General features: G+C 36.6%; 2 protein-coding genes across 3 annotated transcripts in view; one reads left to right on the top strand and one right to left on the bottom strand.

Moving 5' to 3' along the window:
- Positions 1-792: 792 nt before the first annotated feature.
- On the top strand, positions 793-5,146 carry fkbp14 (FKBP prolyl isomerase 14). The gene is made up of 4 exons (XM_051866076.1): positions 793-1,146; positions 1,944-2,095; positions 3,309-3,436; positions 3,534-5,146. Exons 1-4 carry the CDS (start codon positions 950-952, stop codon positions 3,690-3,692), a joined length of 636 nt encoding a protein of 211 aa, XP_051722036.1. The 5' UTR covers positions 793-949; the 3' UTR covers positions 3,693-5,146.
- Positions 5,147-6,596: 1,450 nt separating this feature from the next.
- Positions 6,597-17,449, bottom strand: part of chn2 (chimerin 2) — a 50,902-nt gene continuing 40,049 nt past the window's right edge. The window contains exons 9-14 of one of the 2 annotated variants that reach the window (XR_007925578.1): positions 12,538-12,711; positions 9,816-9,893; positions 9,411-9,548; positions 9,034-9,139; positions 7,915-8,609; positions 6,597-7,871 (exon numbers count right to left, since the gene is read on the bottom strand). Coding sequence is in view for 1 of the 2 variants with exons in the window: in XM_051866073.1 (XP_051722033.1) it covers positions 8,438-8,609; positions 9,034-9,139; positions 9,411-9,548; positions 9,816-9,893; positions 12,538-12,711 (668 nt within the window). In the remaining variant the exon portion in view is untranslated. Of the gene's footprint in view, positions 8,610-9,033; positions 9,140-9,410; positions 9,549-9,815; positions 9,894-12,537; positions 12,712-17,449 lie in introns of both variants that reach the window. The other variant, XM_051866073.1, reaches the window with a different exon arrangement.

Raw genomic sequence — 17,449 nt, 5'->3', positions numbered from 1 at the left:
GTCTGACGTCAGTGGGATTTTCTTTTAGCACATCTCTGATTGGATACAGTCTGAGCATGTGGGCGTGGTTGTACTGGGGCTATGCGTTTAAGGCGTGTCTTCAAAGAAAGCTGACCAATAATAATACAGTGTTGTATTTTAGGGTGGTAACGTTTGCATTGGGATCTGGGAGTGTGACCTGAAGTCCGTCTAATTTCCCTGAGTCGATTCTTTTGAACAGGTCGTTTCAAAAATCATACTCAGCGAATCTTTTACGCCATTTCGTTGACATCTCAACGTGGCATATTACATTCTCTAAATTAAACGGTCGTTTAGTACGTTTTAGTTAATACAGCTCATAAAAACAAAAGGTAATAGGTTAGGGTTCGGGACAGCCACCTCCCAATTAAAAGTACCCAATAAATGATGATTTTATATATATTAAGCTTACTGATATTTTAAATATTATTGTGGGATTCAATAGATAATAGAAGGATCTTAGTAAACATCTAAAAAAAAAAAAAATATATATATATATATATATATATATATATGAAAAGTTAAAAGTGTTCACAGTCAGATCTAGTCAATAGCAGAAATGTTTATGACTGATTGTATGACATATTAAAATATATAAACTTTCATATATTTTAATATGTCATACAATCAGTCATAAACATTTCTGCTATTGACTAGATTTGACTGTGAACACTTTTCACTCCGTAGCTCGGAATTGTTCAGACAGGTTTGTGAACAGGTTCAAACAATTCATTGAAGAGAGTCGACTCAAAAGAATGATTCTTTAACGAATCGGACGAACATCGCTAGTTTGGGAAAGACCCCTGCAGAAACTTCGCTTGCCACGTAGTCGCGGCTGCACAACTTGTAGTTTGTGAAGCTTTCCATGCTTTGTTGTGTATGAAACATCAGCTGAACGCTTAGAGGTTGTTAAACTGTTCTTAATATTAAGATGATTCCAGAATTGTGGACATGCATTTTTTCTGCATTCTTCTTTTACGTGCATGGAGCAAAACTTCCGGAAGCAGAGGTGAAAATAGAAGTTCTATACAAACCTTTCCTTTGCCATCGTAAATCCAAATACGGGGATATTCTTCTGGTTCACTACGATGGCTTTCTGGAGAGTAATGGCACAATGTTTCATTCCAGGTGACATCTAATGAACCATCTATTGCATGTTCATAAACTTTAAATAGACTGCAAGAACAGACTTCATTAACATAACCCTACTCTTTTGCACTGAGAATTCCTTAGTTAACTGTGAAAATGTGTTTGTTGTCATTGAATACACAATATTAAAGCTTAAACAGTTATGTTTTGGAGCATAGTAGCTTGTTTCTTGCTGATCTAAGGTGAGCATTAGCTGGTCCTAAATACCATGGCCCAAAAACAGTTTGACCACCTTTAGCTGTTACCTGGTGTGTTGCTGGACCAAGATGGTCTAGTTTGGATCAGCTAATGACCAACTTAGACCAGATAGAAACCACCTATCATGTTCCAAAACACAGCTGCCAGCTCAAGCATGTCAAGTATGCATGTTTCTAGGGGGTTTCAAAGTGGGGTCCAGGGACCCCCATGGGGCCTCAAGGGAGTGATAGGGGGTCCATGGAAATATTTAGAGGAAAAAAAAAATAATAATGATAATAAAGAATACATAAAATATTTTAATTAACAATAAATAAAATTTAGATTACAATGAATAAATAAAAAGATACATAGAACAAAACAGAAAATCTTCCAAATAATATTTAGACTTACTCTTAATATTATTTGTTCTTGTTAATTGTTTTTGGCCTTTATACAAGAAACTAAATAGGTGCCTTTAAAATTTTAAGATGGGGATTCCTTGCATGTGGATGATTATATTTTGGGGGGTCCGTGGCATCTAAAGGATTGAAACCCCCTGCTCTAGCGTTTAATATTAACGCACGTCTTGTAATCGGCAGCCGTCATCACGGAGACAAAAACCCTGTCTGGTTCACATTGGGGATCCGTGAGGCGATCAAGGGTTGGGACAAGGGTCTTCAAGGCATGTGTGCGGGGGAGAAGAGGAAACTGACCATCCCTCCATCTCTTGCATATGGCAAAGAGGGCAAAGGTGTGCTAGCAAGACGCATATTTATAAAGCATTATTTGAGGAACTTTGGTTTCCTCCACATTCTGATATTGAACTTGTCATTGACGTTGCATTAAAGGTATAGTCCAGCCAAAAATGAATATTCTGTCATCATTTACTCACCCTCAAGTTGTTCTAAACCTGTATGAGTTGCTTTGTTCTGTTGAACACAAAAGAAGATATTTTGAAGCATTTGGGTAACCAAATAGTTGATGGTCCTCATTGAATTCCATAGTATGAAAAATAAATACCATGGAAGTCAATAGGGACCAGAAACTGTTTGGTTATCAACATTCTTCAAAATATCTTCTTTTGTGTTCAATAGAACTAAGAAACTCATACAGGTTTAGAACAACTTGAGGGTGAGTAAATGATGACAGAATTTTTATTTAAGGATGAACTAACCCTTTAAGTCTGTTTAAGGGTATGTTTACATGACAACGATGTACTAAAAATGGAAAAAAATTCCTTCACGTTTTTCGCGTACAGATGACAATATTGTCAAAACGATCCCCATTCGCACGGATCTGCTAAAATGAATAAAAACGCTGTATTATGCATGCCAGGCCACTAGTTGGCAATATCACTTTGTATGGAAACCAACGCTTTCTCACAACCAATTCGTACGTATTTTATGAGGTGGCTAATTTGTACTAATTCGTACAACCTCACTTGTACGAATTCATACGATTTGTCTAAACCCCAGTGACGGCTAGGTTTAGGGGCGGGTTTAGGGGTAGGTCATTCGTATGAATTCATACAAATTTGACAACTAGTAAAATACGTACGATTTAGCAAAAAACGTACAAATTCGTACGAGTGAGGTCGTACGAATTAGCCACCTCGCAAAATACGTACGAATTGCCGTGAGATCGGGTTGATAGAAACACTACACGCCTATAGACTGAACATGTAATACGCATGCGCATGACGTCACCGTTTTCACAAATTCCTGTTTTTGTAGTTTAGGATGCAATAATGGTATCATTTTCAAAAACATGCACTTTAAATCCTGTTTTCAAAAGTTAGCGTATTCAGGCCCTCAAAACACTGTTGTCATGTCAATGAACGGCCAAAACTCATAGAAAGTTTTCCATTTTTAGATGTGTCATGAAAACAGACCCTAAAAATCCCATAAAAATACAGATTACAGATCCAATTATCTATATTGTCAATGGTTATGCTCTGTTCTCAGGAAAAATCCCTCCAGAGAGCACTCTGATTTTTGACATTGAGATCATAGAGATCCGAAATGGGCCCAGGTCACATGAGTCCTTTCAGGAAATGGACCTCAATGATGACTGGAAACTTTCCAAATCAGAGGTTTGATCAGAACTGCGTGTCAAAAAGCATGAGTTTCATCATAGTAATTTATTTCAGAGAGTTATTTGTGTTATTCCTAAACACTTTTTTATTTCAGGTCAAAGAATACTTGCGCAAAGAGTTTGAAAGACATGGATACGCCCCCAATGACACCCATCATGAAGTGATGGTTGAGGACATCTTCCAAAAAGAAGATGAAGACAATGATGGATATATATCAGCCCGGGAGTTCACTTACAAACACGATGAACTATAAATACACACTCCTGCAAAACTGCACCAATGTTTACCTTCAGAAGATTCCAATATTTACCTTCAGAGATTTGCAGGTTGTCAGTATCATTTCACATCATGTTACAGTAGATATAAACAGTTTATCTACAGGTCACGTATTTAATTTTTTTTTTATTATTATTATTTTTTTAAATATACACTCAGGTGGTATAAGGTATTTTTGAGCTGTTTGTAGTATTTGAAGATTGTTGGTCTTCTTCAATGTCAAGATGTTAAATTCTGCTCAAAGAAAATGTTTTGTCCCTAAAGTGCCTGTTGAACATTTCCATGCTGATTTTTTAATAGTATGTGAGTGTGTTACTTAGAGCCAAATGAATTATGCAGTATTGTTTACAGTATTTCAAAGATGTTAAAGTTAATTTGTCAAGAGTTGCCTCTAAGTATTTCTTATAAAGTATAAAATAAAATAGTCTTGTGTGGTTCTTCACTGTTGACGTTGTAGTTTTATACACCATCACTAGAGGGAGCTCTTCTCTTAGCCTGTTCATGACACAAATGACTTGGTATCATATGCCAATCAAATGTAGTTGTGTGAATTTTTTTTGACTGATTGTCTGCAATGGCTCATAGTCATATGGTAGATATAGATAGAAACATACACTGTAGTGTTTAATAATGAACAAAGGGACAGAAAAAAACTCTGAGACACTCCGTTAAAATGCAGTCAAGTGGCCTTTCATTGACAGATGGCATAGTCATCATTACACACCTACATAATGCAGATGACTAGTTTGTGGTGCATTATAATTTGCATACAGCATTTACTCAGAGCCATGTTTAGCAACATTCCATTCTTTTACTATGGCATTACACAGTTACATAAACTTTTGCAACATTGGTTCAAGTTACATTTACAATTTGTGTGTTTATGTGTACCCAGTTTGCTCCAGTGGCTCCATCTCAAATCACTTTGGATAAAACCATCTGTTTAATTGACACTGATATTTACTCTTTACTAAATATAAATTTGAACAAGCTTGATATTTAAATAATTACATAAAAACTCATTTTTATGCATGCTGGGTAGCCTATATGGTTCTGATAATTGTTATTTATATTGCTATTGTAATGCAAATTAATGTATTATCATTTCTGAAATATTGTTCTACCAAATAATTTTTAGGAATGAGAGAGCTTCAGTGAATAACAAACCTGGCAAACATTCAAGTCTATGCACAACATGGACATATGAAACTCGACTTGGACTTCTTCTCGAAATAAAGCTGTTAGATACTAATAACTTCTCAAACGTACAATATTCAGTAGGTTAATGTAAATCAAACTAATTTCCCCTCGACAATCAGAAAAAAAACTACATATCAGGGTAAAATTCTACATCATATCTACTGTATTTCCTTCATTTACGGTAAAACACTTTTCTTTTAAAAATCCCTTTTTAAAATAAATAAAAGACTTCTTTTAAAAAAAAAAAAAAAAAAAAAAATTGCGAACAGCCAAACAATAAATACCTGCGCCTACAGAGTAGCCTAAACGTCTTTCTTTTTGTAGGCTTCTAACTGAATAATTCATCAATTTATATGAAGCGTTCAGCGTCTCTAAGAACCACCATCAGAAAAACAAAAAATCCCAGATACTGCACACTGCAGAGTGTAGCAGGTATCATTGTCAGTCACTGAAACAAGTCATTGGCTCCAGCAAATGATGTTTTCTTCATAACATCCTCTCTACACTAAAAAGCGAACGACGCAACGCGACAAAATTACAACGCTCTAGCCGCGTCGCTCACGTAAGTGTTTTGACAGATGGATATCTCAAGACTCCATTCACAAATTCCAAAAGACGCGTTGCGCGCCTGCAGTGTAGCTAAACAGCTTCATTATAATCAGGTGGTTCATTTTTTTTTTTCGTAAAGAACAGCATAAATTGGTTAGCTATGCTAGGCTACTTCGCGACAGCAATGTTTTTGTCATAAAAGTTGTTCTCGGGCATAGTGACCCGCACTCTTCGTTTCTCCTTGAAACGGCCAGACCGCGAAACTGTCCAATTTCTCCGGCACGTGTTTTCGTTGAAGGAGGGCTCCAGCTGAGAGTCGTCGTACGTCTCGTCGCTGATCAGATTGTTGTTTCTGCTCTCGCTGCCTGTTTGTTTCGCTGACGTCTTGTCCGAATTTCCAAATTCCTGTTGGGTTTCTTTGAAACTGTTCTTGTTTCTTCCAGTTAAGTTCTTCCACCAGGAGTGTCGGTCTGCCATTCTGTCTAATTCTTCAATTCACACTGAAATGCATATTATATTATTAAAGTTTATAAAACTTAACAAAATTATGTAGCCTATATATGTCCTCAAGATAGTTCTTTTTGTATCATCCTTCAGAAACACTCACCTCAGCAGCCAGTGTGTTAATGTCAGTCTTTCGTTTCTTTTAAGAAAACATCCAGCAGAACAACCTTGTGGCTTTTTTTGTCTATATCCAAACACACAGCATCAAATAGTGCTGCATCTCTCTGTCTAAACTATAATAAGTGATGCATTTGTTCATTTATACTTCACCTGCTGCTCACATGCCCTCTTTCCCTTCTCTCATTGGTTAGTTGAGCTCCTCCAGCTGCCCTCAGGAAGCTGGTTTCAGGTTCTCTCTTCACCTGTGATTTGGTGAAAAAGTTACTTTGGGGCATATACCGTCTTAGCTGCTTGTTCACACCCCTGAATTTGGAACAAGAAAACCGAGCCTAGAGAAAACCAACGCCTAAAGAGAGCTGACCAAGCACTAATTACAGCAACATATTTCACATACTGCAAATGTGAGGTGTTGCAGCTTCAAATAATAACACAAAAACTACTTTCAGATGTTCATTTCGACTGTCATTTTGAAGTCCAAAATCAAGGTCTTCACAGATTTAAAAGTAACCAGATTTACATAATTTAATAAATCAGCATTTGATAAATTACAATCATAATTACAATCATTCTTCACAGAAAATATCTTCAAAAAAATTGTAGAAAGGTCTTATATCAAATAAACTATTTGAAGGAAGTCAAACCAAGGTGACGGTACCGTTTGTCAATATTTTTTTCGAGGTGAACTGATCTCGCCTCAGGAGACTAAGATGAACACAATACACACAATTTTGTTTAGCGTAATTCTTGAAATGGGATCAAGTCCAAGGAGGAAGGAAAAAGCACTAAATAAATGCTCACAGAATTATTCCAGTCACAGATTGATCCATCCATTGTTGTCAGGGTGAACAAAAAACAATTTGAAGGCATGGGTTAAACACAGCATTATTAACACTGGATGAACAAAAAATAACTATTTACACTCCATGTAAAATTAAAAAGTGCTTTACACATGATCTTAATTGTCTTGTCATTATAGCACATATTATACATTTACCAACCTCATGACCCAAAAATATATATTTTTTTAAAATTCATACTTGACACAATTTGTCATTTTCACAATGCTAATTGACCATAGATTCATACGTCATGTAGAGCATTGAGGTCGATGCATCATACTTGTTTGGCATCAGAGAGAAAAAAAAGTACTTTGATTTGATTTAAACAAAATGCCCATCAATAATAATTCATTCAGTATTCAGCATGAATGTTGAATACACAATGTCACTCCATGTTTAAAAAAGGCAATTCTGACTTTTCCTGATTCTGAAAAAATCTCACAATTCTGACTTTTTTCTCGCAATTGCGAGTTATAAAGTCTGAATTGCGATACAAACCATTGCGAGACAAACAATTCTGAGAAAATTCAGAATTGTGAGATATAAACTCCGAATTGCGAGAACAAAATTCAGAATTGTCAGATATGTATTCACCATTGCAAGAAAAAAAGTCAGAATTGTGAGATAAAAGTCGCAATTGTTACTTCATGCTTAACAGCATTTGTTTGATATGGAAGCTTGTTTCCGCAACGGAATAAAAAAAAAGGTAATTGTGACATTTTATCTCACAATTCTGACTTTTTTTCTCACAATTGCGACTTTATATCTCACAATTCAGACTTTTTTCTTGTTAAACTAGCAAAATGCGAGTTATAATGTCTGAAAAGCGAGATATAAACACAATTTTGAGAAAAAAGTCAGCAAAAAGTCGCAATTACCTTTTTTTAATTCTGTGGCAGAAACAAGCTTCCATATCAAACAAATGCTGTTAATTGTGTTTATATCTCACAATTCTGATTTTTTTTTCTCATAATTGTGAGTTTATACCTCACAATTCTGACTTTATTACTTGCAATTCCAAGTTTCTAACTCATAATTCTGACTTTTTTTTTTCTCAGAATTGTGACATATAAACTCAGAAATGTGAGAAAAATCTCTGAATTGTTAGATATAAACTTGCAAATAAAAAGATAATTGTGACTTTATATCACAATTCTATTTTTCACAGAACTGCACGTTTTTGTCTCACAATTTGACTTGACTTTGTGAGTATATATTTCAAAATTCTGAGAACAAAATTCAGAATTGTGAGATATAAATTCGCCATTGCAAGAAAAAAAGTCAGAATTGTGAGATAAAAGTCGCAATTGCCTTTTTCTTTTTAGTTTTTATTCCGTAACGGAAACAATCTTCCATAGTTTGGGGTTTTGAAACACATTGAGTGAAATGTGCAATTAGGTCCAAATTTTGTATGATGTGAAAACATAATATCTTTGAAACGTGAGGCAGGCCGCTTTTTAAAATTTACAAGCTCTTGAAAGTCTTTAAAAGATGTCTTCATTTCAGCTGTTTAAAACAAGATGTCCTCATGCTCTATCAGGAGCTGAACAATCATTTTCTGGTATCTCATATCGTTGAGAGTGGTGAGCGTGTTCTGGTCCGGGGGCCTCATGAGCGTCGGGCCGAAAACGATTCCTAGGTTCTCTGAGTTCATATAATTGTCCTTCTCGTACATGGTGACCCTGATAAAGAGAGAAAAGACATGGAAAAAACACCTCAGACTATACAATTTTGATAATAAACATGCAGTTAAGTAACTGATATACTTTCCATGGATGGGGAAATGTGGCAAAGCTGGCTTGACAAGTTAGAGCTAAAGCACAAATCCTGAAGGAACATTGTAAAGGTTTTCTAGTTCTTGAAGTGCACTGAGCTAAAGTGCCATATTGGGTTTCCTGTTTCCTTATAATCAGTCTTAGAAGTTTTATATTGCAGGGTGACAGGAAGTAAACTCACTCTATAAAGCTGTAGGTAAAACGCTTAAATGCAACAAAAACCTGAACACCCACCGGCTCAATGTGGTACAGAGTCATGAAATAAACTATGAGACCGGTACCTTAGGGAGCAGTAAATGTGTCTGGAAATTCAATACATTTGTGGTTTTACCTCTTCAGGTGTGTCATCAGGTACCGCAGGGTCTCATAGTGGGCTGGAGGAAGTTGGAGGAGACCATCATGAACTCCCTCGAGTCTGGAGTCAGGGTCTGTTATTTCTGATCAGGCAAATGTTTTGAAAAATACTGTTCAGAATTCCTCAAAGTCAGATTTTATGCTAAAAACTGCCACTGGTTAACATAATTTACTGATGTTTAAGCACATACAATGGGTCATTTTTGTATTTTTGAAGTATATTTTCTTTTCTTTTTTTTTACACTACCATTCAAAAGTTTGTGGTCGGTAAGATTTTTAATGTCAAATCAAATCACAGATTACAAGAGAAAGTTCCTGGTTCAATGTCAGTGAATGTGTTCTGAAGTCTCTTACTGGCTGCCTGTATGAATTTGGAGTAGACGTCATATGTGATAACTGGAATGGGCAGATCTCGTAAATAAAGCTTCAGAGCTCCGGCGATTATATTGATGTCTGGGTAGATATTGGCACTGATGTCCGCTTTCTCACCATCTGCAGAGGAGAATTAGTTATTTGTTATGAATAACAGATGAATCACTATACTGTACCAAGAATACATTGTTTTGACTGGAAAAGCCTGGCTTTTTCCATCCAGGTTGAATGTTGGTAGAATAACAGTGACATAAATGATTGTGAGTTAATTCAAGCATGTAAACAAATGTGAAGAGACAATATTTGTTCAACACCTATAATACACATGATTACATCAGGTTTAATGCACCAATAATGTGAAGGTAGAAGAGTTATTCTACTACACACCTCTATCGAAGGCCAGCCGGACATCTTCAATGTGTTCTGTGAAGCCTGACACTCTGTAGAGACCCTCTGATTTCAAACCTGAAAGAAGCAGAAGCAACACATATTTATGTGAACTAACCAGACGGTGGATTTGGAGGCGGACGTGTCAACTAGTATTGATCAAACTAGGGCTGCAACAAGCAACTAATCAGATAATCAATCTGTCGATCAGGATGCTGGATATTCTGCAATCTGCACCCAGTTTATCTATCATCTATTCACCTGTGTGTATAGGAACGTCATCCCTCACTCACTTATTATGGAAAATTTATATGTGGAACAGTTATACAGTCCTTCACTCACTTTGAGATTCTTCAAAAAAGATAGACTCGTTCAATATTTTGGCTAAATTTGAAAGTCTCTTCTATTTTTATTTTCAAATTGTTGTGTTAACCATTACATTCTTAAAAGTAAAGGTTCTTTATTGTCATATATAGCTCCATGAAGAACCTTTAACATCCATGAAAACTTTCCAGTGCACAAAATGTTCTTTATAGTGGAAAAATGTTCTTAAAATCTCCTTCACACTTGGAAATTTGTTTTATTCTTCTAACTATTCACTGATAGGTTCTTTGGGGAACCCAAAATGGTTCTTCTATAGCATCACTGCAGAAACCCCGTTTTGGAACCTTTATTTTTAAGAGTGTATCCTCTGATAATGATACAATAATTGTACTTAAGCAGCACTTTTTTTTTCTGCCATGTTTACTGGCCAAAAATAATGATACTCTATTTGCATATCCATTCCAATTGTTCTGTTACAGGCATTTGCAAACTTTTGATGCCAAAGACCCCCAAAAATACTCTTCATAAAATACAAAAGCAGCTATATAATTTAATTTCATTGTGCAAGTATAATAAAGACAACATTTTGTATGCAAAATTAATTTGGATTTTATGCTGTCATAATATTAGCCAAAACAAATGATTAAAATATTTTCTAAACGTATTGATTCAAATAACATATTATTAAAACTTATTCATTTTCTATAAAAAATTTTAAAAAACGTATTCAGTTTTTATTTCTAGTGCTGTTTTTAAAACTAGGCTGTCAAAAGATAAATAATGGCTAATATATATTAACTTAATTCTTAAAGAATGCTCTCTTTAATGGAAGACGTCACCCAACAAGTCAAAATGTGAAGAATGTTTGCTTCTCTCCCTGTTGTTTTAAGTTAGGCATCTAAGGATTCTTCTTTTTGCATATCTTAATATATATGACAGGGAGACAGTGATTAAGTGCCTTGCTGAAGGCCACAGGTGCTAGAGAAGGTCTGAGCCTGGGATCTCCATATTGAAATGTTCTAACCATTAATAGCACTCCATTTTAGGCCCTGTTTACACCAGGTACTGTATTAAGAAGCGTTTTCATCAATCCGATCACAAGTAGACGACGCAAAATACAGGTGTAAACGGGGTCTAAAACATTTTGAGCTTGCCCACTTTCGACCACTTTCAGAGGTAGTCAAAAACGCATTCAACCGGATTCCTGTTGCATGCATTTTGAATGCGTTCAAACAGCCAAGATCGCCTACTCTCCGCCCACTGACCTAATGCGTAAACATTACGGGAAGCACACTAGCCAGATGGGATTTAAACTTTGGTTTGGTTTGAAGATGAAAATGTACCAAGCACAATGTTCTCTCACCACTCATGATTTCTAACACACACTCACAGCATTCGCCGTGGTCTTGCTGCTATCAGAGCAGAAACGAAAGCTGCTGCTCCCTCTATGTTTTTCTGTCGTCTCATTTCGCATTCCTATGTAAATTGTGTGAGCTTATTTCATCCATTAGATCAAAAGATTGGAAAAAGCCCATACATTTACCCGCCCACAGACCCTCCCCTTGAAGAAATCAGAACAGAAGTGGTCGAAAGTGAACAAAAGAAACGAGGGCTTGACATTAACTTTTTTGCTCACCAGCCACTGTGGCTAGTGGTTTTTCAAAGTTACCAGCCACTTAGCATTTTCACTGGCCACAATTTTGACATTGATACCATGGGGGGGCATCAATTTGGCAGCAGGTAAATTAGGCTGCTGTCACTTTAAGACCTGACACACAGATCCATTATACTGTTACACATCCGTTTCATAACTGACTGTGTTTACATGAATAACTCGCCAAGACCGGCATTTTGACATTATTTTGTGTGTATTTAAGTGCTATAAGCAGTGAAAAAGAACCTAATTTAGTACTGAGCGGCAGCTTCATGTGCGCGCTCTTTGGGTGTGAGCACAAAATATGCAGGAATGAGTAAAATTATACACAATACGCGCAATCCCATGCCAAAATTCAAGCCCTGTAACACCAAAAACTGGTATGATCTATCTATTCTGCGGAAAATGAGTACTGGAAGCGTTTCAGATATTTCAGTATCAATATGTATAGAAAAAAAACGATATTTTTTTCATCACTACATTGTACTTAGTTTATTATTTCAGATGCCTTTTTAAAAATTTATATAAAATTTAACCCACCATAGTGGCTAGTAAGAGTAACTGCATTACACAACACTGCTGAAATCCACCCACATTTGGCGGGTGTTAATGTCAAGCCCTGAAAGAGACGTATTAAAACACCAGGTGTAAACGGGTATGTGTCTCCCTCGTCTACTTGGGATCCAATCAACCAAAACGCTTCTTAATAGCAGGTGTAAACAGGGCCTTACAAGCGATCAGTACCTCTGTGCTCGATCTCTTTGATGCACATGTCCAGAACCATCGGCCGTGGCGTGTTGTGGGCTTTGACCAGAGTGGTTAGATCACAACTGAAGACCTTCTTGATCCTGCGCAGGTCCGGCTGACAGTCGCTAGGCACTAGTTTGGAGCACTGTTTGTGCACGTTCAGCCCACAGTCTGCAAGAGCAACAGGTCAAAAGGTTAGAAGAGCCTGACCCTGTTGTCTTCAAAGAGACAAAAAGACAGTCTCCAAGAGACTCGAGAGCCAAAGCGTGTGCGTGACCAAGGGGAATATCTTCAGGGGTAAAGTATACGTGCAGAGACAGGTGAGTGTCAGTCAAGCTGGGTGGTAAAGTGTGACAATATTTGTCACATGCTGCCGTGTGTTTGTGGCTCTGTCAATCAGAGAACATAACCTTAAGTGACTCTGGGAGAGTTTGCCAGCGGGCCTACATACATACACGTATGTGGGTGCAGGTGTATGTCAGGGTCCTCTTGTCACATACGTGATGAACACCTGCTGAAATTGAAAAACAATTCTTCTGCTTTTGTATCCGAATAATCTGAGTCAAGACTGAATTTTTGTGTCCAATTATTTTCATACATTTTGTTAATTAATGAATCACCACAATGAATCTGTGCTTGTACAGTTCATTTGAAAACTCATCTTGAGTTAACAGTAACTTGTTGTTAACAGTACTTAATGCATCAGGCACTAAGAATAAACAACTACATGTATATAATGTTTACGTCTTGTGGCAATCCTACTGAATCATTCACTTCCATTGTGTCTCACTGTAATCCAAAAAAGAGAGACAAGTGGAAAATAAATTTTGTGGTAAATTTCTGTGGATTGAGCCTAACTTTTATTGAACCTGGAATATTCTTAGAATGATAAAGGCTTTTGATCTGTTCATTATACAGATTATATAGGCTTGGACTATACCTGTCAAGTCACATGCTAACTTTATTCTGTTTTTGGTGCTTGAAACTTTTGGGTCAAATAATGATTAAAATGGACAAAAACAGCTAAAACATTATTTTATGCGTAAGAAAGAAAATGACATGAGTTTGCAAAGACATAAAGGTTAGTAAATGATGACAGGATTTTTTAATTTTTTAAGTTATAAATATACAATTGTTGTTCATCTTTGTTCATAGTATGTCAACTATTATTAATTTAAACTTATACTTTTTAGTATATGTTCAAACAATGCTGTAAAAGTTGGTCATTGTTAATTCATGTCAACCACTGCATGAACTAATGTTATCACTTAGAACCTTATTGTTAAAAGTGACCTTTTTCCTTATTACTGGTGCTTGTTCATACTCAGGTATTTGAAAAACCCCTTTAAGGATTAAACTTCGGCATGCCATCTGTGCGACAGACATGATACCTCAAATTATTTGACTCATAAAAACAGGTGTTGAACCAGAATATATTATGAATAGAATATCTAGGGAATATCATTAAGACTTAAAGGATTAGTTCACTTCTGAATGAAAATTTCCTGATAATTTACTCACCCCCATGTCATCCAAGATGTTCATGTCTTTTTTTCTTCAGTTGAAAAGTAATTAAGGTTTTTGAGGAACATTCCAGTATTTTTCTCCATATAGTGAACTTCAGTGGGATTCAATGGGTTGAAGGACAAAATTGCAGTTTCAGCGCAGCTTCAAAGGGCTCCACATGATCCCAGCTGAGGAATAAGAGTCTTATCTAGTGAAACAATCGGTCATTTTCTAAAAAAAAAAAAAAAAAAAAAAAATTATACTTTTTAACCACAAATGCTCGTCTTGCACTAGCTCTGCGATACGCACGCATGACATAATCACATTACAAAGGTCATGCGTGACGTAGGTGGAAGTACCGATCCAGTGACTACAAAGCGAACACGCAAAGATTAAGCTAAACGCCCTTAAAAGGGTAAAACAATGATGTCGGACGATTTTGATGTTGGAGAAGAAAATGAGATTAAGTTTTTCCCCTAACACGGTACTTCCACCTACATCACGTGTGATCTTCCAACGTAATGTGTGGCGCATCACAGAGCAGTGCAAGATGAGCATTTGTGGTTAAAAAGTATATAAATTTTTGTTTTTTTTTAGAAAATGACCGATCGTTTTGCTAGATAAGACCCTTATTCCTCAGCTGGGATTGTGTAGAGCCCTTTGAAGCTGCACTAAAACTGCAATCTGGACCTTCATCCATTGAACCCCACTGAAGTCCACTATATGGAGAAGAATCCTGGAATGTTTTACTCAAAAACCTTAATTTCTTTTCGACTGAAGAAAGAAAGACATGAACATCTTGGATGACATGGGGGTGAGTAAATTATCAGTAAATTTTAATTCAGAAGTGAACTAATCCTTGATTAGAGTTGGTTTTTTTTTGTCATTTGAGCCAGTAAGCAACCACCCAGCAACCACCCAGAACACCTTAGCAACCACATAGCAATGCCCTGGAAACCACACCCAAGCATCAGTGGTGTGTATAAAAAAAAAAAAAATTCTTGGTAGCAAGTATACCAATAATGAGTGCAAAAATGAGTGCCATTTAACTCAACAGATTTTTCATCACCATCAGAACATGATAAAAAGTGAGTAGATTTCATGTAATTTTAGCTGTAATAAACCTGGTTTGAATCCCTGCCTTGACACTGGGACAGTGGTGTGTATGAAGCAGAATGTGGTACTAGGGTGGTCTGTCTCCAGTAGCATTCACATGCTGTCCTACTGTTCTTCATCTTCAGCAATCCCATTAATCACTCTCTCTGTCTGTGTTACTGCCTGCTTGGACCCCTCCTTCACATCTTTAGGCCACAGAGAAAAAAGAAAAACAAAAAGAAAAAACCTCTCTGTTCCTCCATATGGGCCTGGGGACACATTCAACTCTGCTCTAATTCTCAATGTGTCTGATGACACTGGCTCGCCCGGGGGCCTGTGTGAAATAAGAGAGGCTCCTGTGTGAAAAGAAAAGGCTTGAATAATGGCCCGAATGGATGAGACCATTTACAGTGAAAAACCAACAGTAAAGCCTTGTGACTGGATTGAGTTTATGTACAGAGTGTTTTGGGAAAGTGCTGTCAAACAATAACAAGTGCCGTGTTAACATGAGATCTGACCAAACCCGTAATCACGGCATTAAGGTGCATTTGTCTATCTAGGGCACATCAGGGAACATCCTGTATTGAAGATGGTTATGGATTTAATATGGATTTAATTATTTTTATTTTTATTTTTTTTACATTTTTAACCAAAAAAAACAAAAAAAACAAGGCCAGATAAAGCAAGACAAAACGAAGCAAAAAAAGCAAGGTAAAGCAAAACAAAACAAAACAAAACAAATTTGTGACTTAAAGGGATAGTTCACCCTAAAATGAAAATTAAGTCATAATTTACTCACCCTGGTGTTGTTCTAATGCCATATGCCCTTCTTTCTTTTATGGACCACAAAAGGAGAATTTTCAAAAAATGTCCCGCTCGCGCTTGTCTATAATGGCAGTGAATAACTTCCAGCATCAAGCTTTTTAAAAAAGATGCAAAATGATCACAGAATGTATAATGCTCCTCGTGCCATATATCCCATGTGTTCTGGGGGTATACGATAGGATTTGGTGAAAAACAAACCAAAATTCAATGTATTATTTAACGAAAATCCTGACCTTGGCCATTGGTCTTCTCTGCATATCTGCACGACGTGCGCGTTCAAGATCAGCAAAAACATGACATGAAATACGCCTAGAAATCTCCAAAAAAGTATCCATGTACTTTACCGAGTCAAAAATCACCGGACCGGAACTCCGTTTGTCTGATGACAGTTAGAATAACAGCTGACAGATGTGAACGTGATAACTTCTCGTTACGTCGAACACAACACATATATATAGGAATTGCATGGATTGCATTTCATGTTGTGTTTTTGTTAATCTTGATTTCTACAACTCGTGAGCTTTTTCTGGGCAAGCATTTTATTTATTTTTTTCCTAGAGCAATTTTTTCCTGGCAAATTTAAATTAGATAAAATGTAATTTGTTTTTAAAAATTAACTAAATTTAAATAATGAGTCAATACATCATTAATACTGCTTTCAAAATGTGTTTTTGTCTTACTCTGATTCACTATGGTAAGCCTATTCTAAGTGTTTATATTTTAGCCCTGACGGGATGGTTTTCGCTGGAAATTGCGTACATACATCACTCGCCTGTGTGTGTCTCGTCATATCCGTAAATAGAGAAAAGTTGCTACTTTGACGCGTGTATGGTGTGAGGAAGTGGCATAGGTTAGTTGTCACAACGGTTTACATGGAGCAGCTAAATCTCAAACAAATGCCGAACAGAATCTGCTGGCAAAAAGAGAAGCTCGTACTTCTACAAAGTATCCAATAAAGTGTCATACTTTGTGATACAGTACAGTGTGTATGTGCATCTAAGCATGTGTTTACGTATGTCAAGTGTAGCCTGATTCATTAAAACATTCACTTCTAGGCTTAAGAGATATAACCAGTTTAAATGGAAAGGATCCATGGTTGTGGTAGAGATGTGCTGGAATTTATTTTCAATTAGGTAGCGTGTCTATTAATAGGTATAGCTACAGTAATGTCTTCAGCTAGTCAGCTTGAGATCCTTTCCATCTCAACTGGTTATATCTCTTAAGCCTAGTAGTGAATGTTTTATGAGCAGTAAGATAACCATATTCATCCGCAGAGCGGAGTGAACTGCAGCGCTAATGTGCACGAATGCGCACGTCATGCAGCTGTACACAGAAGACCAGCGACCGAGGTCAAGAATTTCATTAAATAATACATTCAATTTTAGTTTTTTTTTTTTTACCAAACCCTATCGTATACCACCAGAACACTTGGAATATACGCCACATGTCGCATGGGACCATTATGTGATACTTTTTTAAAAAG

Source organism: Ctenopharyngodon idella, chromosome 16 (genome assembly GCF_019924925.1).
Source record: "Ctenopharyngodon idella isolate HZGC_01 chromosome 16, HZGC01, whole genome shotgun sequence".
Taxonomy (NCBI): Eukaryota; Metazoa; Chordata; class Actinopteri; order Cypriniformes; family Xenocyprididae; genus Ctenopharyngodon; species Ctenopharyngodon idella.
Note: the sequence above shows the minus strand (reverse complement) of the source record. Positions and strands in the feature narration are given on the sequence as shown.